The 26,418-nt window shown below is 38.7% G+C and overlaps 1 protein-coding gene across 7 annotated transcripts in view; it reads right to left on the bottom strand.

Annotated features, from left to right (window-relative positions):
* Window positions 1-26,418, bottom strand: part of TTC28 (tetratricopeptide repeat domain 28) — a 727,080-nt gene that overhangs the window by 662,584 nt on the left and 38,078 nt on the right. For 5 of the 7 annotated variants that reach the window (XM_005567710.4, XM_045364300.2, XM_015457345.4 and 2 more), the window contains exon 2: window positions 20,014-20,292. The exons of the other annotated variants lie outside the window; for them this stretch is intronic. In XM_005567710.4, coding sequence (XP_005567767.3) covers window positions 20,014-20,292 — 279 coding nt within the window. The remainder of the gene's footprint in view (window positions 1-20,013; window positions 20,293-26,418) is intronic. 7 annotated transcript variants of the gene reach the window in all.

The following is a 26,418-nucleotide window of genomic DNA, read 5'->3' as shown; positions in this document are numbered from 1 at the left end:
GTGGGTTCCACCCCCACCGAGCCCAGCAAGTAAAAATCCACTGGCTTGAAATTCTCACTGCCAGCACAGAAGTCTGAGGTCGACCTGGGACACTCGAGCTTGGTTGGGGGACAGGTGTCTGCCATTGCTGAGGCTCGAGAAGACAGTTTTACCCTCATGGTGTAAACAAAGTCACCAGGAAGTTTGAACTGGGTATAGCCCACTGCAGCTCAGCAAGGCCACTGTGGCCAGACTGCCTCTCTAGATTCCTCCTCTCCAGGCAGGGCATCTCTGAAAAAAAGGCAGCAACCCCAGTCAAGGGCTTATAGATAAAACCCTCATCTCCCTGGGACAAAGCACGTAGGGGAAGGGGTGGCTGTGGGCGCAGCTTCAGCAGACTTAAACATCCCTGCCTGACAGCTCTCAAGAGAGCAGCGGATCTCCCAGCACAGCGTTCAAGCTCAGCTACAGGTCAGACTGCTTCCTCAAGTCAGTCCCTGACTCCCATGTGTCCTGACTGGGAGATACCTCCCAGTAGGGGCCAACAGACACCTCATACAGGAAAGCTCTGGCTGGCATCTGGCGGTGCCCCTCTGGAAAGAAGCTTCCAGAGGAAGGAACAAGCAGCAATCTTTGCTGTTCTGCAGCTTCTGCTGGTGATACTCAGGCAAACAGGGTCTAAAGTGGACCTCTAGCAAACTCCAACAGACCTGCAGCAGAGAACCCTGACTATTAGAAGGAAAACAAACAGAAAGGAATAGTATCAACATCAACAAAAGAGGAAGTCCACTTGGAGACTCTATCAAAGACCAAAGGTAGATAAATCCATGAAGATGCGGAGAAACCGGTGCAAAAAGGCTGAAAATTCCGAAAGCCAGAACACTTCTTCTCCTCCAAAAGATCACAATTCCTTGCCAGCAAGGGAACAAAACTGGATGGAGAATGAGTTTGACAAATTGACAGAAGTAGGCTTCAGAAGGTGGGTAATAACCAACTCCTCCGAGCTAAAGGATCATTTTCAAACCCAATGCAAGGGAGCTAGGAACCTTGAAAAAAGGTTAGGCAAATTGCTAACCAGAATAACCAGTTTAGAGAAGAACAGAAAAACACAGCACGAGCACTTCACGAAGCATACACAAGTATCAATAGCTGAATTGATCAAGTGGAAGAAAAAAATATCAAAGATTGAAGATCAACTTAATGAAATAAAGTGAGAAGACAAGATTAGATAAAAAAGAAGGAAAAGGAACGAACAAAGCCTCCAAGAAATATGGCACTATGTGAAAAGACCCAATCTATGTTTGATTGGTGTACCTGAAAGTGACAAGGAAAATGGAACCAAGTTGGAAAACACTCTGCAGGATATTATCCAAGAGAACTTTCCCAACCTAGCAAGACAGGCCAACATTCAAATTCAGGAAATACAGAGAACACCATTAAGACACTCCTCGAGAAGAGCAACCCCAAGCCACATAATCGTCAGATTTACCAAGGTTGAAATGAAGGAAAAAAGGTTAAGGGCAGCCAGAGAGAAAGGTTGGGTTACCCACAAAGGGAAGCCCATCAGACTAACAGCAGATCTCTCTGCAGAAATGCTACAAGCCAGAACAGAGTGGGGGCCAATATTCAACATTCTTAAAGAAAAGAATTTTCAACTCATAATTTCATATCCAGCCAAACTAAGCTTCAAAGGTGAAGGAGAAATAAAATCCTTTACAGACAAACGCACGCAAAAGATTTTGTCACCACCAGACCTGCCTTATAAGAGTTCCTGAGGGCCGGGCGCGGTGGCTCAAGCCTGTAATCCCAGCACTTTGGGAGGCCGAGACGGGCGGATCATGAGGTCAGGAGATCGAGACCATCCTGGCTAACACAGTGAAACCCCATCTCTACTAAAAAATACAAAAAGCTAGCCGGGCGAGGTGGCGGGTGCCTGTAGTCCCAGCTATACGGGAGGCTGAGGCAGGAGAATGGCGTAAACCCGGGAGGCGGAGCTTGCACTGAGCTGAGATCCGGCCACTGCACTCCAGTCCGGGCGACAGAGCGAGACTCCGTCTCAAAAAAAAAAAAAAAAAGAGTTCCTGAAGGAAGCACTAAACATGGAAAGAAACAACCGGTACCTGCCACTGCAAAAACATACCAAATTGTAAAGACCATTGACACTATGAAGAAACTGCATCAACTAATGGGCAAAATAACCAGATAGCATTGTAATGACAGGATCAAATTCACACAATATTAACCTTAATGTAAATGGGCTAAATGCCCCATTTAAAAGACACAGATCGACAAATTGGATAAAGAGTCAAGACCCATCAGTGTGCTGTATTCAGGAGACCCATCTCACATGCAAAGATACAGATAGGATCAAAATAAAGGGATGGAGGAATATTTACCAAGCAAATGGAAAGCAAAAAAAAGCAGGGGTTGCAATCCTAGTCTCTGATAAAACAGAGTTTAAACCAACAAAGATCAAAAGAGACAAAGAAGGCCATTACATAACAGTAAAGGGATTATTGCAACCAGAGAGCTAACTATCCTAAATATATATGCACCTAATACAGGAACACCCAGCATAAAGCAAGTCCTTAGAGACCTACAAAGAGACTTAGACTCCCACACAATAACAGTGAGAGACTTTAATACCCCACTGTCAATATTAGATCAATGAGACAGAAAATTGACAAGGATATTCAGAACTTAAACTCAGCTCTGGACCGAGCAGACCCAATAGACATCTACAGAACTCTCCACCCCAAATCAACAGAATATACATTCTTCTCAGCACCACCTCGCACTTATTCCAAAATTGACCACATAATTGGAAGTAAAGCACTCCTCAGCAAATGTACAAGAACAGAAATTATAAGAAACTGTCTCTCACACCACAGTGCAATCAAACTAGAACTCAGGACTAAGAAACTCAATCAAAACCTCTCAACTACATGGAAACTGAACAACTTGCTCCTGAATGACTACTGGGTAAATAACAAAAGTAAGGCAGAAATAAAGATGTTCTTTGAAACCAATGAGAACAAAGACACAATGTACTAGAATCTCTGATACGCATTTAAAGTAGTGTTTAGAGAAAAATTTATAGCACTAAATGCCCATGAGAGGAAGCATAAAATATCTAAAATTGACACTCTAACATCAAAATTAAAAGAACTAGAGAAGCAAGAGCAAACACATTCAAAAGCTAGCAGAAGACAAGAAATAACTAAGATCAGAGCAGAACTGAAGGAGATAGAGACATGAAAAACCCTTCAAAAAAACAATAAATCCAGGAGCTGGTTTTTTGATAAGATCAACAAAATAGATCAACCACTGGCTAGACTAATACAGAAGAAAAGAGAGAAGAATCAAAAAAATGCAATAAAAATTGATAAAGGAGATATCACCACTGATCCGACAGAAATACAAACTACCATCAGAGAATACTACAAACATCTCTGTGCAAATAAACTAAAAAACTAGAAGAAATGGATAAATTCCTGGACACATACAACCTCCTAAGACTAAACCAGGAAGAAGTTGAATCCCTGAATAGACCAATAACAAGTTCTGAAATTAAGACAGTAATTAATAGCCTACCAACCAAAAAAAAGTCCAGGACCAGATGGATTCACAGCCAACTTCTACCAGAGTTACAAAGAGGAGCTGGTACCATTCCTTCTGAAACTATTCCAAACAATAGAAAAAGAGGGAATTCTCCCTACTTCATTTAATGAAGCCAGCATCATCCTGATACCAACACTGAGCAGAGACACAACAAAAAAGAAAATTTGAGGACAATATCCCTGATGAACATTGATGCAAAAATCCTCAATAAAATACAGGCAAACCGAATCCGGCAGCACACCAAAAAGCTTATCCACCACGATCAAGTTGGCTTCATCCCTGGAATGCAAGGCTGGTTCAACGTATGCAAATCAATAAATGTAATCCATCACATAAACAGAACCAGTGACAAAAACCACATGATTATCTCAATAGATGCAGGAAAGGCCTTCAACAAAATTCAACACTCCTTCATGATAAAAACTCTCAATAAACTAGGTATTTATGAAAACATACAGCCAATATCATACTGAATGGGCAAAAACTGGAAGCATTCCCTTTGAAAACAGGCACAAGACAAGGATGCCCTTTCTCACCAATCCTAGTCAACACAGTATTGAAAGTTCTGGCCAGAGCAATCAGGCAAGAGAAAGTAATAAAGGATATTCAAATAGGAAAAGAAGAAGTCAAATTGTCTCTGTTTACAGATGACATGATTGTATATTTAGAAAACCCCATCATCTTAGCCCATAATCTCCTTAAGCTGATAAGCAACTTCAGCAGTCTCAGGATACAAAATCAATGTGCAAAAATCACAAGCATTCCTATACAACAATAACAGACACACAGCCAAAGCATGAGTGAACTCCCGTTTACAATTGCTACAAAGAGAATAAAATACCTAGGAATCCAACTTACAAGGGATGTGAAGGACCTCTTCAAGGAGAACTACAAACCACTGCTCAAGGAAATAACAGAAGACACAAATAAATGGAAAAACATTCCATGCTCATGGATAGGAAGAATCAATATTGTGAAAATGGCCATACTGCCCAAAGTAATTTATAGATTCACTGCTATCCCCATCAAGCTACCATTAACTTTCTTCACAGAATTCTTCATATGGAACCAAAAAAGAGCCCGCATAGCCAAGACAATCCTAAGCAAAAAGAACAAAGCTGGAGGTATCACGCTACCTGACTTCAAACTATACTACAAGGCGACGGTAACCAAAACAGCATGGTACTGGTACCAAAACAGATATATAGATCAATGGAACAGAACAGAGGCCTCAGAAATAATGCCACACATCCACAGCCATCTGATCTTTGACAAACCTGACAGAAACAAGCAATGGGGGAAGGATTCCCTATTTAATAAATGGTGTTGGGAAAACTGGCTAGCCATATGCAGAAAACTGAAACTGGACCCCTTCCTTACACCTTACACAAAAATTAACTCAAGATGGATTAAAGACTTAAACCTAAGACCTAAAACCATAAAAAACCTAGAAGAAAACCTAGGTAATACATTTAAGACATAGGCTTGGGCAAAGACTTCATAATTTAAACACCAAAAGCAATGGCAACAAAAGCCAAAATTGACAAATAGGATCTAATTAAACTAAACAGCTTCTGCACAGCAAAAAGAAACTATCATCAGAGTGAATAGGCAACCTACAGAATGGGAGAAAACTTTTACAATCTATCCATCTGACAAAGGGCTAATATCCAGAATCTACAAAGAACTTAAACAAATTTACAAGAAAAAAACAAACAAACCCATCAAAAAGTGGGCAAAGGATATGAACTGACACTTCACAAAAGCAGACATTTATGCAGCCAACAAACATATGAAAAAAGGCTCATAATCACTGGTCATTAGAGAAATGCAAATCAAAACCACAATGAGATACCATCTCATACCAGTTAGACTGGCGATTATTAAAAAGTCAGGAAACAACAGATGCTGGAGAGGATATGGAGAAATAGGAACACTTTTACACTGTTGGCAGGAGTGTATATTAGTTCAACCATTGTGGAAGACAGTGTGGCAATTCCTCAAGGATCTAGAACTAGAAATACCATTTGACTCAGCAATCCCATTACTGGGAATATACCCAAAGGATTATAAATCATTCTACTATAAAGACACATGCATGTATATGTTTATTGCGATACTATTCACAAAAACAAAGACTTGGACCTAACCCAAATGCCCATCAATGATAGACTGGATAAAGAAAATGTGGCACATATATACCATGGAATACTATGCAGCCATAAAAAAAGGATGAGTTCATGTCCTTTGCAGGGACATGGATGAAGCTGGAAACCATCATTCTCAGCAAACTAACACAAGAACAGAAAATCAAACACCACATGTTCTCACTCATAAGTGGGATTTCAACAATGAGAACAAATGGACACAGGGAGGGAAACATCACACACCAGGGCCTGTAGGGGGGTGGGGGGCTTGGGGAAGGATAGCATTAGGAGAAATACCTTATCTTGATGACAGGTTGATTGGGTGCAGCAAACCACCATGGCATGTGTATACCTATGTAACAAACTTGCACATTCTGCACATGTACCCCAGAGCTTAAAGTATAATTTTAAAAAATTCACTAGAGGGACTCAAAAGCAGACCTGAATTGGAGGAAAAAAAATCAGTAAATTGCAATCTCAGACTCTGGTGTATATTACAGGAAACTAAAATTGAATAGTCTCTGCAACATCATTTGGACATATTGGTGTTAGAACTTGAAAGAGAATTCTGGATTCTTGAGTCCCTAAACAATGGACTCCTTTGTCCAGGGAAGTAGTATGGTATAGTAATTAAGTACAAAGTCTTCAGAATCACATTGACCTGGGTTTAAATCCAAATCTTTCAGTTAATAACTAGATGTCCTAGACAAGTATATAATCTCCCACTAAGTATAAATGTTCTCTTTTATAAAGTAGTGATAAAAATAATATCTACCTCATAAGATTATTGTGAGTATAAAATTGATATCACAAATAAAAGGATTTGAACAAGCCTGTCGTAATAAGCATTCAATAACAGCTATTCTATTTTATTACTATTATAATACTAGGGAAACGTAAGGTCAAGATATGTTTAAACATTTTTTTCTTAGTGTGACTCTATCATCAGGTATAATACTTGACAGATAAGGTGTAATACTCTGTATTCAGGTATTATACCTGATGATAGAATTCTGTCATCACGGACAGATGAGGTGGTTCATGCCTGCAATCCAAGCACTGGGAGGCCAAGGCGAGTGGACTGCTTAAGCTCAAGAGCTTGAGACCAGCTTGGGCAGCATAGTGAAACCCCATCTCTACAAAAAGTACAAAAATTAGCCATAGTGGCATGCGCCTGTAGTCCGAACTACTTGGGAGTCTGAGGCAGAAGGATCACTGTAAAGGCTGCAGTGGGCTGTGATCATGCCACTGCACTCCACCATGAGTGACAGAGCAAGATCCTGTCTCAAAAAAAAAAAAAAAAAAAAAATTCTGTCATCAGGTATAATCAATGAACAAGAATACAAGAAAAGCTTTCAATCCATGCAGAAAGAGGAGGTATTTTATCATGTGCTTTAAAATTAATAGGAAAGTCCCACTATGAAATCTTCCTTTATGTAGTGTTATATACCACATGAAAATTCACCATTCCTTTGGGTTCTTTTCCATTGATACCCTTGAAGATATCCTTGAAGAACATAACCATTTCTGTAACTCATTATTTACACTAAAGTAATAACAACTACTTATCAACTGACTTATCTGAAAAGATGGGATTCAAGAAAATTCCAAAACAGAAAGATAAAGGATAAAAAGCTAAATTAAAGTAGATATAATTAAAAAGGGATATGAGACACGGGTTGGTGGCTCACGCCTGTAATCCCAGTACTTTGGGAGGCCAAGGTGGGAGGATCACTTGAGCCCCAGTGTTCAAGACCAGCCTGGGTAACACAGGGAGACCCTTTTAAAAAAAAAAAAAAATTTAACAGTTAGCCAGGTGTAGTCCTGTGTGCTAACAATTAGCACACACTGTAGTCCCAGCTACTCTGGAGACTAAGGTGGGAGAATCTTTTGAGGCTGGGAGTTTGAGACTGCAGCGAGCTGTGATCACAGCACTGCACTCCAGCCTGGCTGACAGAGTGAGACCCTATGTCAAGAAAAGAAATAAAGGGGGGATATGATATGGTCTACGAATGAAGGTACATGAACATGTACCGTAATATGCATATGATCCGACAAAGAATACTGAGGTGAATTATAAGAATAGTCACAAATTCTTCCTATTCTGCTTTGCACTTAGCCATATGAATTGCTTTGGCCAATGGGAGAATAACAAATGTAGTACAAACAGACTTTAATAAAGCTATGCAATTGTGTTTGCACTCTCTTACAGTTCTTGGAATTCAACAACTGCCATGCAAAGAACCCCAGCAAAATCTGCTAGAGGATGAGAGACACATGGCCCAGTTGCCATTGTTCTCCTGGCCAAAAGCACACCAACTGCCAGAAATGTGAGACTGTCCTAGATATTCTAATCACCAGCCAAACTTCTAGTGTACCTCAAACATATGAGAAAGACCAGCAGAAATCAGTTGAGTCAGAGCAGTTCAGAAGAGCCACTCAGCTGACCTACAAAATCTTGAGCTTAATAAATGGTGGTTGTTGGCCAGACACAGTAGCTCATGCCCGTAATCCCAGCACTTTGGGAGGCCGAGGCAGGTGGATCATCTGAGGTCAGGAGTTCAAGACCAGCCTGGTCAACATGATGAAACCCCATCTCTACTAAAAATACAAAAAAATTAGCCAGGCGTGGTGGTGAGTGCCTGTAATCCTAGATAATCGGGAAGCTGAGGCAGGAGAATTGCTTGAACCCAGAAGACAGAGGTTGCAACGAGCCGAGATCACACCACTGCACTCCAGCCTGGTCAACAAGAGCAAAAACTCCATCTCAATCAATCAATCAATCAATGGTTGTTGTTTTAAGCCACTACCTTTTGGAATGATGTTTTTATAAAGCAAAAGTTAGTGGACACAAGTGCAAACCAAAAATACATTTAAAAAAAAAAAATCAGGCCAGGCGCAGTGGCTCACGCCTGTAATCCCAGCACTTCGGGAGGCTGAGGCAGGTGGATCACCTAAGGCTAGGAGCTTGAAACCAGCCTGGCCAACATAGTAAAACCCTGTCTTTACTAAAAATATAAAAATTAGCCAGGCATAGTAGCACATGCCTGTAATCCCAGCTACTTGGGAGGCTGAGGCAGGAGAATCGTTTGAACCTGGGAAGCAGAGGTTGCAGTGAGCCACTGCAGAGGTTGCAGTGAGATCGTGCCACTGCATTCCTGGGTGATAGAGTGAGACTCTGTCTCAAAAAATCATAATAATAATAATAGCAAAGAGGTAGGATATTGAAACAATGAAAAAGGTCAAAATGCCAAATTAACAAGAAAAAAAAATAAAATAAATACCATTACCAGAGAAGACAGCAGCAAAATAAACAGTGCTTGCTTATAGTAAGTGCCTAATCGATGTTTATGAATTGAAATAAAGAAAATATATCACATATATTAAACAGCAAGCTACATTTATAGGATCCTATATTAATAGGATCTGATAAACTATTCACAAGCATATATATTCTATATATGTGGTGAAAAATAATTCTTCCTTTTCCCTCTGCAGCAGAAATATCTCAACAGAATGTTTTATCCATTTTGGAATCAACACATTAAAAAACTTAAAAAGCTAATCAATAGGTATTTTAAGGATTCAGAAGATTACTGAGATTATTATAAAGGAAAGAAAATGCTCAAAAACAACTGGGTAGTTTTACTAAAAAGCATGTGTATATAAATATAGGGTGATTATTATCATCATGATGATCATCATCACATTAATAATCATGATGTATTATCATATAATCATATATAATATCACATATAACCAACTTGTATATAAAAAACTCTCTGCTACGTGCCTAACATTAATTTAATCCTCACTACAATACTTCAAGGTATGTAATGTTAACCCAGACACAAAAGGAAAAATTGAGGCTTAGGGATGTCAAAGACTTCAGCTAACAAGGAGGAACAAACCTAGACTGAATTCCAAAGTACTAGCAGACCTCACTTCACATGTGTATTATGCCAATATACATGAATTTCAGTTATCGCAATTAAATAATACCAGTCCCCTAACAACACAATTCAAATTTCAGTTACCACTATACATCAACTGATATAAACGAGGAGGAAGAAGAAAAAAGGAAAAGGAGAGCATGTTTGTCAGCAGAGCAGTAAGCAATACAAAGGGTCCTCAAAAAGCTCATGGAAAATGTGTATTATGCAAAAACTATGCATGGATTTCAAAAAATTTCTGATCAAAATAAACTCTAACTTGTTATAACATGTCTGAACAGGATCTAACTTGAGGCACTATGAAGAATAAAACATAAGTTTAGAAACAGTCCCTATCAGAGCAAAATAAATTCTGCTAAAATCAAAGCAAAGCAAAACAAACATCAAATTTATAGTAAAGCCAGGGTGGAAAAATAATAGATGCTTTACAAAAAAAATTGTGGGGACCATACCCAAAGAAGTCAACAGTTTACAAATAGATAACTTATTTTAAGAAGGGACAAGACCACATTGAAGATAAAGTCCACAGCAGCAGATCATCTGTATCAATTTACAATGAAAAAAACACCTTATTCCTGCTCTAATTGAAGAGGATCAACAACTAGCAGGAGAGACAACAGCCAGCATCAGCTGGGCAGAGTGGCTCACGCCTGTAATCCCAGCACTTGGGGGGCCGAGGCAGGCAGACCACGAGATCAGGAGTTCGAGACCAGCCTGACCAACATGGTGAAACCCTGTCTCTACTAAAAATATGAAAATGAGCTGGGCGTGGTGGTGCGCACCCATAATGCCAGCTACTCAGGAGGCTGGGGCAGAATTGTTTGAACAAGAGAGGCAGAGGTGGCAGTGAGCTTAGCACTCCAGCCTGAGCAACAGAGCAGAATTCTGTCTCAAAAAAAAAAAAAGAAAAAGAAACAATAGCCAACATCATAGACAGCTCAACTGATTCAGCTTACATAATTCTGACTGAAAAATTAAAGTTGAGCAAACTTTGCACTCGGCAGTGCCAAAACTGTTGTACCAGATCAGCTACAGACAAAAGCAGAGCTTTCAACGGAAATTTCAAACAAGTGGAAATTTTAAACAAGTGGGATAGATATCCTAAAACAGTTCTTTGAAGAACTGAAGAATTGAAACCAGAGATGAAACATGGCTTTACCAGTGTGATCCTGAAGACAAAGCACAATCAAAGCAATGGCTACCAAAAAGTAGAAGTGGTCCAGTCAAAGCAAAAGCAGACCAGTGAAGAACAAAGGTCATGGCAACAGTTCTTAAGGATGCTCAGGGTGTTGTGCCTGCTGACTTTCTATGGGGCCAAAGAACAATAACATCTGCTTATCATGAGAGTGTTCTGAGAAAGTTAGCCAAAGCTTTAGCAGAAAAATGCCTGGGAAAGCTTCATAGTCCTCCACCATGACAACGCTCCTGCTCGTTCCTCTCCTCAAAAGATAGAAATTTCTCAAGAGTTTCAGTTGGAAATCATTAAGCGTTTACCTTAAAGTCCTGATTTGGCTCTTTCTGGCTGCTTTTTGCTCCTTAATCTTAAAAACATATTTAAAGAGAACCCATTTTTCTTTCGTTGATCATGTAAAAAAGACTGCTTTCACATGGTTGCATTCCAGAATGCTCAGTTCTACAAGGATAGACTAAATGGTTCGTATTACTGCTTACAAAAGAGTCTTCAACATTATTGAGCTTATGTTGAGAAATAAAGTTTGTACTTTTTGTGTTTATTTTTTAATTCCAATTTTCCAAAAACTTTTTGAAAACCCCTCCTAAAGGAAGAAATGTGACCACTGGAGCAGAATCTTGACTATCAATCCAATTGACAACACTGAGCAACAAAAGGTTTTGAACAAGAACAATGTTACAATAAAAGGTTATCACAACAAAGTAAGAATGAAACTATAAGAACTGAACTATAATACTCTATTAGGTTGGTGCTAATACAAATAAACTGTATAAGATATATATGAAATACATTTAAGAAAAAAGGCTGGGGCCTATGGCTCATGACTGTAATCCCAGCACTTTAGAAGGCCAAGGCAGAAGATCATTTGAGTCCAGGAGTTTGAGACCAGCCTGGGCAACATAGCAAGACCCTACCTCTAAAAAAAAAAAAAAGTTTAAAAAAAATAGCTAGGTATGATGGCACACGCCTGTAGTCCCAGCTGCTCAGGAGGCTGAGGCGGGGGGGATCACCTGAGCCCAGGAATTCAAAACTGCAGTGAACCATGATGGCACCACTGCGCTCCAGCCTGGGTGACAGAACAAGACTGCCTCTTAAAAAGAAAGAAAAGAAAAAAGAAAAGAAGAGAAAAGAAAAGAAAAAGAAAGAGTATGAAGGAATTATTTACCAATTTGATGCAGAGAATGAAAAGGAAATAAGATAAATATCTTAAATGTATGAGACTAGCTAACTGGAAGCAATGAACCTAGTGAGAGACCTCAAAACATCAAGAGAATCATTAAATCACTCAAAATATATCACTTTTACTTCCAGTAGAGACTGGCTGGGCAAGATCCTGCTGGACTCACCCCAACCCAGAAAACAACTGTAAAGTTTAGACATAATATTTTAAAAAGCTACCTGAAAGTACTAACGCGTGAAGAGAAGCAGGTAGATTTTGGAGCAAGAGAGCTGTAAAGTGAGTTCCCATTTTCAAGGTGCAAGGGTCAGGTACTGTAAGAATGGTAAGCAAGGGTACAGAAATACTGGTAGAAAAATAGTTTTTCTGGCCTGAGGAACTAGAACACTGAAGGCCAGAAAACCACAGCCTCTGGCCAAGGGGAAAGGGGATTCCAGAAAGAAAAGAATCAGAAAAGAAATACTCAAATTCTGTCTACTCACATCTTTGGTTAACCGCTGAGTCACACATGTATGGAACAAATTTCAAAGCAGTTCAACAAAAGACAAAATATTTGAACTGAGACCAGAGCTTCCACTTAAGAAACAGTGTTTGCATTTCTAGTCTAATCAAGATAATTACCTGTCAAACATCAACAATTGAAAACTTTCTCAAGAGAAAAAAAAAAATCAACTCTAGAAAGTATTCAAATAAGCCAATAAATAGCATGAAAAGAATAACAGAGGGACAAAAACAGAAAGGACAAATTAAAAAGAAATAATACAATGGTAGACACAAAGTTAACAGCAATAATTGCATTAAAAATAAATGAACAAAAAAATCCAATTTTGGCAGAAACTGACAAACTTGATTTAAAAAGCAAGACACAACTATATATTGTCCAAAACAGATGAATTTCAAATGTAAAGGCACAGAGAGGTTGGAAATATATAAACAGAAGAAAATATATAATGCAAAGAGTAAGTAGAAGGCTAGAACATCTATATTAACATCAGACAAAATAGATTTTTTTTGAGACACAGTCTCGCTCTGTCTCCTAGGCTTGAGTGCAATGGCACAATCTCGGCTCACTGCAACCTCTGTCTCTTGGGTTCAAGCGATTCTCCTGCCTCAGCCTCCCGAGTAGCTGAGATTACAGGCCCCTGCCACCGCACCCAGCTAATTTTTGCATTTTTTAGTACAGACAGGGTTTCACCATGTTGGTCAGGCTAGTTTCGAACTCCTAACCTCAGGTGATCCACCCACCTTGGCCTCCCAAAGTGCTGGGATTACAGGTGTAGGCCACCATGCCCAGCCCAAAATAGATATTTTTTAAGAGACATGATCTCACTATGTTGCCCAGGCTAGACTCCTCAGCTCTTATTATTTATCCTCAGCTATTATTTATCAAGAAGATATAATAAAGTTATATGTATATATTAATAGGAGAGCTTCAATATATAAGAAGCAAAACTTGACAATATTAAAGGGATAAACAGCCAATTCCAAAATCTTAGTTCAAGATTTTAACTTCTTCATTCCAGCAACTCATAGAATAACAAGACAAAAAAGTCAGCAAAGATGCAGAAGATACAAGCAACAAGATTAAGCATCTGGACTTCATTTATATCTATGGAACTATACCTCAAAACTACAGAATACATGTTCTGTCCAAGTGTTCATGGTATATTCCCCAGGATAAACCACACGCTAGGCCATAAAAAAACCTCAGAAAATTTAAAAGCATTAATATCATAAAGAGTACGTTATTTGACTACAATGAAATTAAATTAGAAATCAACAGTAAGATAACTAAGAAAACAGCTGGGCGCGGTGGCTCACGCCTGTAATCCCAGCACTTTGGGAGGCCGAGGCAGGCGGATCACGAGGTCAGGAGATCGAGACCATCCTGGCTAACACAGTGAAACCCCGTCTCTACCGAAAATACAAAAAATTAGCCAGGCGTGGTGGCGGTCGCCTGTAGTCCCAGCTACTTGGGAGGCTGAGGCAGGAGAATGGCATGAACCCAGGAGGCGGAGTTTGCAGGGAGCCGAGATCGCGCCACTGCACTCCAGCCTGGGTGACAGAGCAAGACTCCATCTCAAAAAAAAAAAAAAAAAAAAAGATAACTAAGAAAACACAAATATTTGGAAATTAAACAACAAACTTCTAAATAATCCATGGATCAACAATGTGTTTACAAGGAAAATTATAAAATATGGAACTCAATAATAATGAAAATACATGTCAAAATTTGTAAGGTGCAGCAAAAACAGTGCTTGAAGAGAAATATTCAGCTTTAAATGCTCATATTTTAAAAAAAAAAAGAAAGATCTAAAGTCAATGGCCTATGCTCTCTTCTTAAGAAATGAAAACAAAAAGCAAAGTAAATGCAAAATTAGTAGAAAGAAGGAAATAATAAACAGCAGAAATCAGTGAAAAATAAAATGTACTACAATATAGAAAATCAATGAGACTAATAACTCATTGTCTAGAAAGATGAATCGAATTGATAAATCTCTAGGCAGACTGATCAGAAAAGGGCAGATTAACAATATCAAGAATGCATCCTGGCTAACACGGTGAAACCCCATCGCCCGGCGTGGTGGTAGGCACCTGTAGTCCCAGCTGCTCAGGAGGCTGAGGCAGGAGAATGGTGTGAACCCAGGAGGCGGAGCTTGCAGTGAGCCGAGATCGCACCACTGCACTCCAGCCTGGGCGACACAGTAAGACTCCGTCTCAAAAAAAAAAAAAAAAAAAAAAATCAAGAATTATAAAAAGAACATCACTATGGATTCTTCAGGTATTAAAAAGGATAATAAAGGAATATTAACAACTTTATCCCAATAAAGCTGACAACCTAGATCAAATGAAAAACTATTTGAAAGAAACAATTACCAAAACTGATCTAAAAAGAATTAGAAAATTTGAAGAGCCCTACATCAATCAAAGAAATTGAATTCATAATTAAAACCTTCCAACAAAGAAAAGTACAGATAAAGATAAAGATGGCTTGACTGGTGAATTCTATCCAATACTTAAGGAAGAAATAACGGCAATCCTACACAAACTCTTTCAGAAAATACAGAGAGAACACTTTACAACTCATTACATAAGGACAGAATCACTTTGATACCAAAACCAAACAAATACATCATGAGAAAAAAAAAAAGGGCTACAGATCACTATCTCATAAACATAGATGCAAAAATTCTTAACAAAATTTTAGCAAAGCATTTCCAACAATATATAAAAAGAATAATAATACATAATGACTACCTGGAATTTACCCCCATTAAAACCAAAGTTGATTTAGTTGATTTAATATCCCCAAATAAATCAATTTGATTTCCCATATTAACAGACTAGCTAAAAAATTATTTCAACAGATGAAGAAACATAGACAAAATTTGACACCCACTCATAATAGAAATTAAAGGGAATATCCTCCACCTGATTAAGGGCATCATGCTCAACAATGTGAAGCTCAATGCTTTCCCACAAAGATCAGGAATGAGTAAAGGAAGTTCACTCATGACTTCTAGTCAACATTGTACTGGACATGCTAACCAGTGCAATAGAGCAAAAAATGAAGAAAAAGAAAAAGAAAGAAAAGGCAAACACAAAAGAAAGGAAGAAGCAGAACTGTGATTACCTGCAGACATCATCATGTGCATAGAAAATCCCAAGGAATCTGCAAAAATCCTACTAGAAATTAAAAGCAAATTTAACAGGGTAACATGACACAAAGTACAAAAAATACATTGTATTTCTATAGATTCTTAATAGAAAGTTAGAAAACAAAGTTAATCCATTTATAATAGTATCAAAAACCAAAATACTTAGGAATAAATTTAACAAAAGACTTGCAAGATCTGAACACTGAAAACTACAAAAAGTTGCAAAGGTAATAAAAGAAGTCCTAAGTAAATGGAGGAATACACCATGTTCATGGATTCAAAGACTCAGTAACATTAAGATGGCAATTCTCTCCAAACTGGTCTAATTCAGTGTAAGCCCATTAATTTCCAGAAAGGTTTTTTGAAGAAATTGATAAGCTGATTCTACAACTTATATAGAAATGCAAAAATATAGAATAGCCAAAACAACTTAGGAAAAAAAAAAGAACAAGGTTGGAAGACTTACAATACCTAATAATCAGACTTATCATACATCTATAGTAATTAAGGCATTATGGTTAAGGCATTTAGATATATACATAGAAATCAGTGAAATAAAATGGAGAATCTAGTAATAACTCCATATTTATAGGGTCAAATGGTTTATGACAAAGGTGCCAGGATAATTCAATGGGGAAAGGATAATCTTTAAAACAAATGTTGCTGGATTATGGTTATCATTATCTGGAAAAAAATTAACTTTGACTCTTATCTCATACAATACCAAAAATTAACTCAAAATAAATCATAGACCTAAAGGCCAAAAAACATAAAAATTCTAGAAGAAAATCTTTGTAACCTTGGCGAAGACAAAGGTTTCTTAAATAGGACATAAAAAGAAGAAACATAAAGATAAATCAAAGAAAACCATCTAGCATGCAATTGGAGATAAGGTATCATAGACTGAACTCACTGCTTGTGTGGGTTCCCACAGTGCTTTGTTCATACCTCATCAAAATCATTTTTTCAATGAGATAAAACAGACATGTATAAAAGATTCTCCATCTAATCTCTGGAGCCTTTGGATCTTTACATAAAACATTAATACTTATGGAGAGAGTTAAAAATTGGAAGGTAGCTTTTCACACATCAGACTAGACAAAAATAATATTTCAGATAAAGACTTTAGAAAAGCAAAGCATTATAATAAAAAAGAGTAGAAAAGCAAAAATTAAAAGAAAAAGGAATTGACAAAATTTCACCAGATATACATTTATAACAAGAAAATGTAAGTGAATCTTCTTTTACCTAATGAGTATATGCCTAGAAAAACAAGTATAAAATCAAGTTTTTATAAAAGGAAACATTCTTATGCAGTACTGAACATTTCCTTATAAATTAATTCTGCTATCATACTACATCAAAAGAACCTTTTGTGATTTCAATTATGAACTCTATATTTTATATAATTCTAAATGTTCCTAAATTAGGTTTGCTTAAAGCCAAATATAGAACTAAAATATTAATGTAAAATGGACTATACAATAACTTCACTTATTGTGAAGGGAAAACATCAGAAACCAATAATATAAATTATCCAAAAAGGGTGATTTTTTTGTCTATAATCATAAAAGTACACTTTTAAAAAACCATTTTTGGGGTGTAGAAGTCACAAGTAGTGCCAGGAGAAAGTAGAAATGATAAAGAAAAATGGAAAGGATAAAAGTTTAAAGGTGTTCACAAATATAGGAAAAACACAAGATAAGTGGATCAAAAAAGGGCAAGAATTGATACTTAATTTGAAAATTAAGCTCTCTATAAGGCTCACTGCATTAATCATAGGTTTAAAGAGAGAAAGAGACAGAGGCAGATAAATATGGAAAACCTTGCTAGAATAATCTAATTCAAACCTTCAGTAAAAATGTCACAATCATAGCTATTACTTACCAAACATCTACTATGTACAAGTTACAAATTATCTCTAATCCTTAAGCAACAATCTTCCAAGATAGGTATTATGATTCCCATTTATCTTAACTTCAGAGAGGTTAAGAGATTACCCAAAACCATATTGACATTAATGGAGGAACAGGAATGTGAACCAAGGTTTATCCTTTGCAAACAGCATTCTAGTTCACAAATGGTATCATATACAATTTTTCTTTTTCTTTTCTTTTTTTTTTTTTTTTTTTTTTTTTGGAGACTCTTCACTCTTGTTGCTAAGGCTGGAGTGCAGTGGTGCAATCTCAGCTCAATGCAACCTCTGCCTCCGGGATTCAAGCAATTCCCCTGCCTCAACCTCCCCAGTAGCTGGGATTACAGGCGCCCACCACCACGCCCAGCTAATTTTTGTATTTTTAGTAGAGAGGGGGTTTCACCACATTGGCCAGGCTGGTCTCAAACTCCTGACCTCAGGTGATCCATCCACCTCAGCCTCCCAAAGTGCTGGGATTACAGGCATAAGCCACCGCGCCCAGCCCATATACAATTTTTCTCAACAATTTTTGCTTCATTTACAATGATTATGGTTACAAAAGTAATCCTTTAGGGAATTACAGAATAGTAAACCATTCACAAGGCAGCAGCAACACTAGAAGTTCCATTAAATGAGGCCAAAAAGACCTACCAGAGTCAAAGGATAAAGTACTATGACTTTTATTATTAATATTTGAGACAGGGTCTCACTCTGTTGCCCAGGCCAGAGTGCGGTGATGCAATCATGGCTCACTGCAGCCTCCACCTCCTGGGCTCAAGCGATCCTCTCACCTCAGCCTCCCAAGTAGCTGGCGATACAGGTGCGTGCCACCATACCTGGCTAATTTTTGTATTTTTTGTAGAGACAAAGTCTCACTATGTTGCCTAGTCTGGCCTCAAACTTGTGGGCTCAAGGGATCCTCCCACCTCAGCCTCCCAAAGTGCTGAGATTATAAGCATAAGCCACGATGCTCAGCCCTACAGCATATTATTAAGACATTAGGAAATTATTTTAAATCTCTAGGAAATATCCATTAACCTTTGTTAACCCAACAGAAAACCAAGAATGGGATGAAATGGTTTTGTGGTTCTATGGAAAATATCGCATATACTTCAATCACATTGTATTTTTTATTGTATGTATTTAAGGTATACAACATGATATTTTTGTTTACTTATATGAAGTGAAATAATTATTGTAGTCAATCAAATTAATATATTCATCATCTCACATGGTAACCCTTTTTGTGTGTATTTGTGTCATAAGAGAACCTAAAATCTCCTCTTAGCAATTATCCCTAATACAATACAATATTATTAACTATAGTCCTCATGTGGTACATTAGATACCTAGAATTATTCATCCTATATATCTGCAACTTTATATCCTTGGATCTACATTCCCCCATTTCATCCCTCTCCTATCCCCCACCCTCTATGCTTCAGGAGCATCTTAAGAAATTGTTTCTGCTGGGCAAGGTGGCTCACACTTATAATCCCAGCACTTTGGGAGGCCAAGTTAGGCAGATTACCTGAGCTCAGGAGTTCAAGACCAGCCTGGGCAACATGGTGAAACCCTGTTTCTATAAAAAATACAAAAATTAGCTGGGCATAGTGGCACATACTTGTAGTCCCAGCTACTCAGGAGGCAGAGGTTGCAGTGAGTCAAGACTGCACCACTGCACTCCAGCCTTGGTGACAGAGTAAGAGCCTGTCTCAGAAAGGAAAAAGGAAAAAGGAGAAAGGGAAAGGGAAAGGGAAAGGGAAAGGGAAAGGGAAAGGAAAGGGAAAGGGAAGGAAAGGAATTGTTTCTAAAAGAAACTAGGGGTTAGGTTAGGAGCAGGCACACCGAAAATAAAGTATATATAATAAAAAACAAAGATAATAACTAAGCCTTGCGTTACTCAAGGACTACAGATAATTACAATGCTTTATTAGAAAAAACAGAAATTTCCCTCATTAAATACCATTCTGAAAATAAACAGTCATTGACAGGGAATAAAATTAATTATTTTAAATTGAAGGAAAGAAACATCATCATACTTCATCTAAAATAGTCATTCACAAAGAGGTGTTCCAAAACCTATATAAAGAACTAGAATGTATCTTACTTATCAAGAGGCACAGAGAAAAAAAATTTAAATTTCACACATACAGGAAAAGAATTAAACTTGCACATGGAAAGCACACTACAAAAAAAAAAAAAAAAAAAAGGAAGCCTTTCACTAATGTACCAGCTCAAGGAAGTCATTTTATATTTTGCTGAAGTATAGATTATTAAAATATTAATAAGTACACTAAATCCACAAAATGTTACATTAAAGTAAGAAGCCAGCACAAAAGATTCTGTGAAAATAAATAAAATTTCTACCTTTGGCCATTTGGGATTGAGAAGTCGAGCTTTGATTGCATCATCCAGTGCCTTGTCATACTGCTGGATTTTCATGTAGGCTGCAGATCTATTGCTGTATAAGATGCAGTTCTGAGGGTCAACAGCCAGGGCTTCATTATACAGAACAATAGCTGTGTGGAAATCTCCATTGTGACAGGCCTGATTACTCTGACGAACTTTCTCAACAAATTCAGCTTTGCTCAGTACCGGTCCATCAGGACTCCTCTGGCCAAAAGTGTTAGCACCAAAGAGAGGAATCTACAAACAAAGAAACTTTTTCAGACAAAGTTAGATAATCCAGATGGGTTCCTGATCTGCTAAGATTTGGATGTCTGTCCCCTCCAAATTGCACATTAAAATGTGATCCCCAGTACTGGAGGTGGGGCTTAATGGGAGGTGTTTAGGTCATAGGAGTAAATCCCTCACAAATAGAGGGATTTGCCCTTCCTTGGGGGTGAGTGAATTCTTACTCTATTATTTCCAGTGAGATCTGGTTATTAAGAGGCCTGCCACTGGCCCCTCTCTCTCTCTTGCTGCCTCTCACTTTGTGATCTCTGCATGCACAAGCCAGCTCCCCTTTGCCTTCTGCCATGAGTGGAAGCAGCTTAATGCCCTCACCAGATACAGATGCCTAATCTTGAAGTTTCCAATCATCAAAATCATGAGCCAAATAATCCTTTTTTCTTTATAGATTACTCAGCCTCAGGTATTAATTTTTTACTCTTATTTTTTTTCAGATGAGGTCTCACTCTGTCGCCCAGGCTAGAGTGTAGTGGCCCAAGTCTGGTTCACTGCAGCCTCAACCTCCAAGCACAAGCAATCTTCTTGCCTTAGCCTTTTGAGTAGCTGGAAATACAGGCACATGCCACAGCATGCAGCTAACTTTTTTTTGTTTTTGTTGTTGTTGTTGTTTGTTTTGTAGAGACAGGATTTCCCTATGTTGGCCAGGCTGATTTTGAACTACTAGCCTCAAGGGATCTTTCCACTTCAGCCTCCCAAAATGCTGGGATTACAGGCATGAGTTGCTGCACCTGGCCAAGAATTCCTTTATAGCCACACAAAACATACTAAGACATCATCTGCACCTCAATAAAACACAAACATTCTTCATTATCTGCTCTACATTATATATGTGCCCCGGAAGACAATAATCTTCCCTCAAAGCAGCCAACAAAGTGCCTTGCATGCATATGTGCATATGTATGTTTAATAGTTACATGCATGTATATTTGTATTTGTATTTGTTGAATGAATAAATGCAAAAGAGTATTCAGGTTTTTCCTTGGCAATTTAAAGTTATATACTATGGAAAAAATAAAATACAAACATATATGGACACTATAATCTCAACTATATTAAGATGATTGCACTTAATGCTGAAAAGCCAGGAACAGTGGCATGCACCTGTAGTTCCAACTACCCAAGATGCTGAAGCAGGAGGATCACTTTAGCCCAGGAATTTAATACTATAGTGTGCTACAACTGCACTTGTGAATAGCCATTGCACTCCAGTCTGGACAACATAGCGAGACTCCATCTCTAAAAATAAATAAATAAGTAATGAGAGAAAATCAAAATATTAATCATACTAAATTATCTCTGGAAATAAGCTTGTGGAGCATTTTAATTCTTAAACTTATGCAAGTTTTAAAATAAAAAATAAGCTTTAAAAAATGTTTTCATGTACCAATGAATCTTTTTGGACTGGCAAATTTGGTGACTATAGTTTGGCTACTACCATGAAATTTCAAAGACAAACACCAGTGTTTGAAGACTAGCAAAAAAAATATTCAGCTGTAACTATATTCTGGCACTTTAAAATCTGTTTTTGATGTTGATTTTTCAAAATTACTAAGTTTTCTATAACTATAGCAGCAGTGCAGTGACCTTAAAACCAAAGGAAGCAAATGTGTCAAGTGTTTTTGTTTGTTTGTTTGTTTTTGTGGTTTTTTTGAGTCAGGGTCTTGCTATGTCAGCCAGGCTGGAGTGCAGTGGTGTGATCAGAGCTCACTGCAGCCTCAACCTCCTGGGCTTATGCAATCTTCCCACCTCAGCCACCCAAGTTGCTGAAACCTCAGCCATGCACCACCCCACCTGGCTAATTTTTTTATTGTTTTCTAGAGATGAAGTCTTCTCATGTTGCCGAGGCTGGTCTCAAACTCCTGGGCTCCAGCAATCCTCCCGCCTTGGCCTCCCAAACTGCTGGGACTATAGAAGTGAACCACAGCACCCAGCCTGTTACTCATTTTTAAAACATAAAAATTATGAACTGTAGGCCAGGCGTGGTGGCTCACGCCTGTAATCCCAGCATTTTGGGAGACCAAGGCGGGCGGATCACGAGGTCAGGAGATAGAGACCATCCTGGCTAACACGGCAAAACCCCATCTCTACTAAAAATACAAAAAATTAGCCAGGCATGATTGCAGGCGGCTGTAGTCCCAGCTACTCAGGGGGCCGAGGCAGGAGAATGGCATGAACTTGGGAGGCGGAGCTTGCAGTGAGCCAAGATTGTGCCACTGCACTCCAGCCTGACCAACACAGTGAGACTCCGTCTCAAAAAAAAAAAAAAATGAACTGTAAAGTACAAAGGGAAGAAATTTAACACAGTAGTATCAAGCACAGACATTTTATACTTCTAAGCAAGCTTGCCCTAAGTGAAATTAAAACAAAAAGTATTTTTTCCCTATGTCTTCCTTTAAGATCAAGTCCAGTACCTCCATTCAGAAGAGAATGCATCTGATTTGATGCAATAGGCCAATACACACAAAGAAATAGACTCGTCAAAGAAGTACTTGCATTAAAAGAAGAAAAAATTGGCCGGGCGCGGTGGCTCAAGCCTGTAATCCCAGCACTTTGGGAGGCCGAGACGGGTGGATCACGAGGTCAGGAGATCGAGACCATCCTGGCTAACACGGTGAAACCCCATCTCTACTAAAAAATACAAAAAACTAGCCGGGCGAGGTGGCGGGCGCCTATAGTCCCAGCTACTCAGGAGGCTGAGGCAGGAGAATGGCGTGAACCCGGGAGGCGGAGCTTGCAGTGAGCTGAGATCCGGCCACTGCACTCCAGCCTGGGCTACAGAGCGAGACTCCGTCTCAAAAAAAAAAAAAAAAAAAAAAAAGAAGAAGAAAAAATTCCCCAAAGAAGGGAGGAAAGGCAGATCTAATCTCACATATGACCAACAACTGTTCTTCCTCTGCTCACAAGGATATTATATCCTGATTTCCAGGACAATTCAAAACATTAAAGGATTCTGTAAGTTTCAAATATCAGTGTCCAAGTTATATTCAACTTTTTTTTTTTTTTTTTTGAGGAGACGTTTCACTTTTGTTGCCCAGGCTGGAGCGCAATGGCACGACCTCGACTCACTGCAACCTCTGCCTCCCAGGTTCAAGCAATTTTCCTGCCTCAGCCTCCCAAGTAGCTGGGATTACAGGCATGCACCAATATTCAACTTTCACTTACTGGAAGTGGCCAACCAATAATGCACTTAAAGGATTTTTTAAAAATTATGATCATGAAACATATTGCTTGAAAGTAAATGGACTACGTAACATTTGCCAAACAACCAGATTTTTCAGTCTTTGTTTTTAATTATTTTATTCCATCATCAAACCAATGTGTAAAACACTGACAATATGTAAGACTGATTTCATTTTGGAAAACATGATCATCATGGTTCTGCTTAAGGTCAATACTACCATAAGTTATAGAAACAAATTCTGTATCTCAAAATTCAAGGGCATGATATAAAAATAGCAACTAAAGACTTTTAAAGTAAAATAAATTGTTAGCTTCAGAAGTAGCCTGTAAGTTATTTAAAAAAAAGAAAAGAAGAAGAATCCTACTATTACAGTATTCCCTACTTCTCATAAAGAATTGCAGAGTAGACTGGGCTCAGTGGTTCATGCCTGTAATCCCACACACTAGGAGACTAAGATGGGAAGACTGCTTGAGCCCAGGAGTTTGGGACCAGCCTGGCAACACAGCAAGACCCTGTCTCTATTTTAGAAAAATATACATATATATTTAAAAATTTTGTAAGGTAGGACACAGTGGTTCACATTTGTAATCCCAGCACTTTGGGAGGCTGAGGCGGGCAGATCACCTGCGGTCAGGAGTTTGAGATCAGGCTGGCCAACATGGTGAAACCTCATCTCTACTAAAAATACAAAACTTAGCTATGTGTGGTGCCGGGTGCCTATAATCCTAGCTACTCAGGAGGCTGAGGTAGAATTGCTTGAACCCGGGAGGCAGAGGTTGCAATAAGCCGAGATTGCACCATTGCACTCCAGTCTGGGCAACAAGAGCGAGCCTCTGTCTCAAAAAAAAAAAAAAAAGAAAGAAAAGAAAAAAAAGAAAAAAGAAAAAAATTTTTTTCAGAAAGAATTGCAGAGTAAGCCAGGTACAATAGCTCATGCCTGTAATCCCACACTTGGGGAGGCTAAAGTGGAAGGACTGCTTGAGCCCAGGAGTTCAAGACCAGCCTGGTCAACAAAGCAAGACCCTGTCTCTACAAAAAAGACAAAAAATAGCTGGGTGTGGTGACATGCACCTGTAGTCCTAGCTACTTGGGAGGCTGAAGAGGGAGGACCGCTTGAGCCTAGGAGGTCAGGGTTGCAGTGAGCTGTGATCGTGCCACTTGCACTTCAGCCTGGACAACAAGCAAGACCCTGTCTCAGAAAGAATGGCAGAGTACTACTTTTGGTTCAACGCCAACACAGATAAGAATCAAATTAAGAAGAGAAATCATCTTCATTCTGTTGCCTCCATGTACAGTAAATTAAAGTAACATTTCCCAAAATATATTCTAAGGAAACCCTAGGTCCTCAGGAGACTAGGATGAACAACATTAAATAAATCTCTTCTTTAGTGAAATATCTCTCAGAGATCTTATTTTGCACACTGTGAATCTGAGAGGGGGAAATACCATACATTATAAGATCAAATCACCTTTTATAGTGAAGCATCTGGCAAGTTCAGAAATTGCTTGAAACACTGATGTAAACCATTACTAAGGCCTCTAAGAGCAAAGAAAATACCATGGATGAGTTAGTACTAGTGCAGAAAGATTCTAAATCCCAGAGGAGAACTCTAGTATTTAGAGTTAGTAGTAGTTAATCAAATGTTCACAACATGCCATCAAATGTTCACAAATTTAAAAGAAAAATGCACTGTAGTAAGTGCTCCACAGAAGCTTCTAATTTGTCAAAATTTATCTGTGTCTACTCAGCTGGATACCGTGTGGCTGCCAGAAGGCTAAGAAACAGAAATTTCTGGCCGGGCGCGGTGGCTCAAGCCTGTAATCCCAGCACTTTGGGAGGCCGAGACGGGCGGATCACGAGGTCAGGAGATCGAGACCATCCTGGCTAACCTGGTGAAACCCCGTCTCTACTAAAAAAAAGTACAAAAAACCAGCCGGGCGAGGTGGCGGGCGCCTGTAGTCCCAGCTACTCGGGAGGCTGAGGCAGGAGAATAGCGTAAACCCGGGAGGCGGAGCTTGTAGTGAGCTGAGATCTGGCCACTGCACTCCAGCCTGGGCGACAGAGCGAGACTCCGTCTCAAAAAAAAAAAAAAAAAAAAAAGAAACAGAAATTTCTGGCTGGGCGCGGTGGCTCACGCCTGTAATCCCAGCACACTGGGAGGCCGAGGCGGGCAGACCACGAGGTCAAGAGATCAAGAGCATCCTGGCCAACATGGTAAAACCCTGTCTCTACTTAAAATACAAAAATTAGCTGGCCATGGTGGCACGAGCCTGTAGTCTCAGCTACTCGGGAGGCTGAGGCAGGAGAATCGCTTGAACCCGGGAGGCAGAGGTTGCAGTGAGCGAAGATCGCACCACTGCACTCCAGCCTGGGAACAAAGCAAGACTCCGTCTCAAAAAAAAAAAAAAAAAAAAAAAGAAACAGAAATTTCTGTGTATGGCAAACTTCCCAAGTCCTTTTCTTTTTTTTTTCTATCTTATCTGCGATTGATAAACTTGACAGAGAAAAAAGACCTTTGCATATATTTCTCAGATTATATATATGTTGTACTTAAAATAACCAGCCATATTAAATTTAGGAACTAATTTAATGAGTTAAACAAGGTGAATAGTACTTCTTAAGGAGATAATGAAAAATAAAAATTTTAATTACTCATTTACTTAGATTAACTATTATATTATTTCTTCCCCCATGAGTTCCAAAATAGAGAAAAATATTGTGACTGTATTTCATATACATATAGCATATGGATGTCAACATATATTAACATTGCTGATATTTTCCTCTGATCCTCTGACAAATTCATCTTAAAAAGATAGAGGGAGTGTCAGTAACATGTGAGCCAAATGGGCTCAGTATATGCAGCCACATATAATTACTACATACATGGCATAATTGC

Source organism: Macaca fascicularis, chromosome 10 (genome assembly GCF_037993035.2).
Source record: "Macaca fascicularis isolate 582-1 chromosome 10, T2T-MFA8v1.1".
Classification (NCBI taxonomy): domain Eukaryota; kingdom Metazoa; phylum Chordata; class Mammalia; order Primates; family Cercopithecidae; genus Macaca; species Macaca fascicularis.
The sequence above is the reverse complement of the archived record's forward strand: the minus strand, read 5'-3'. Positions and strand labels throughout refer to the sequence as shown.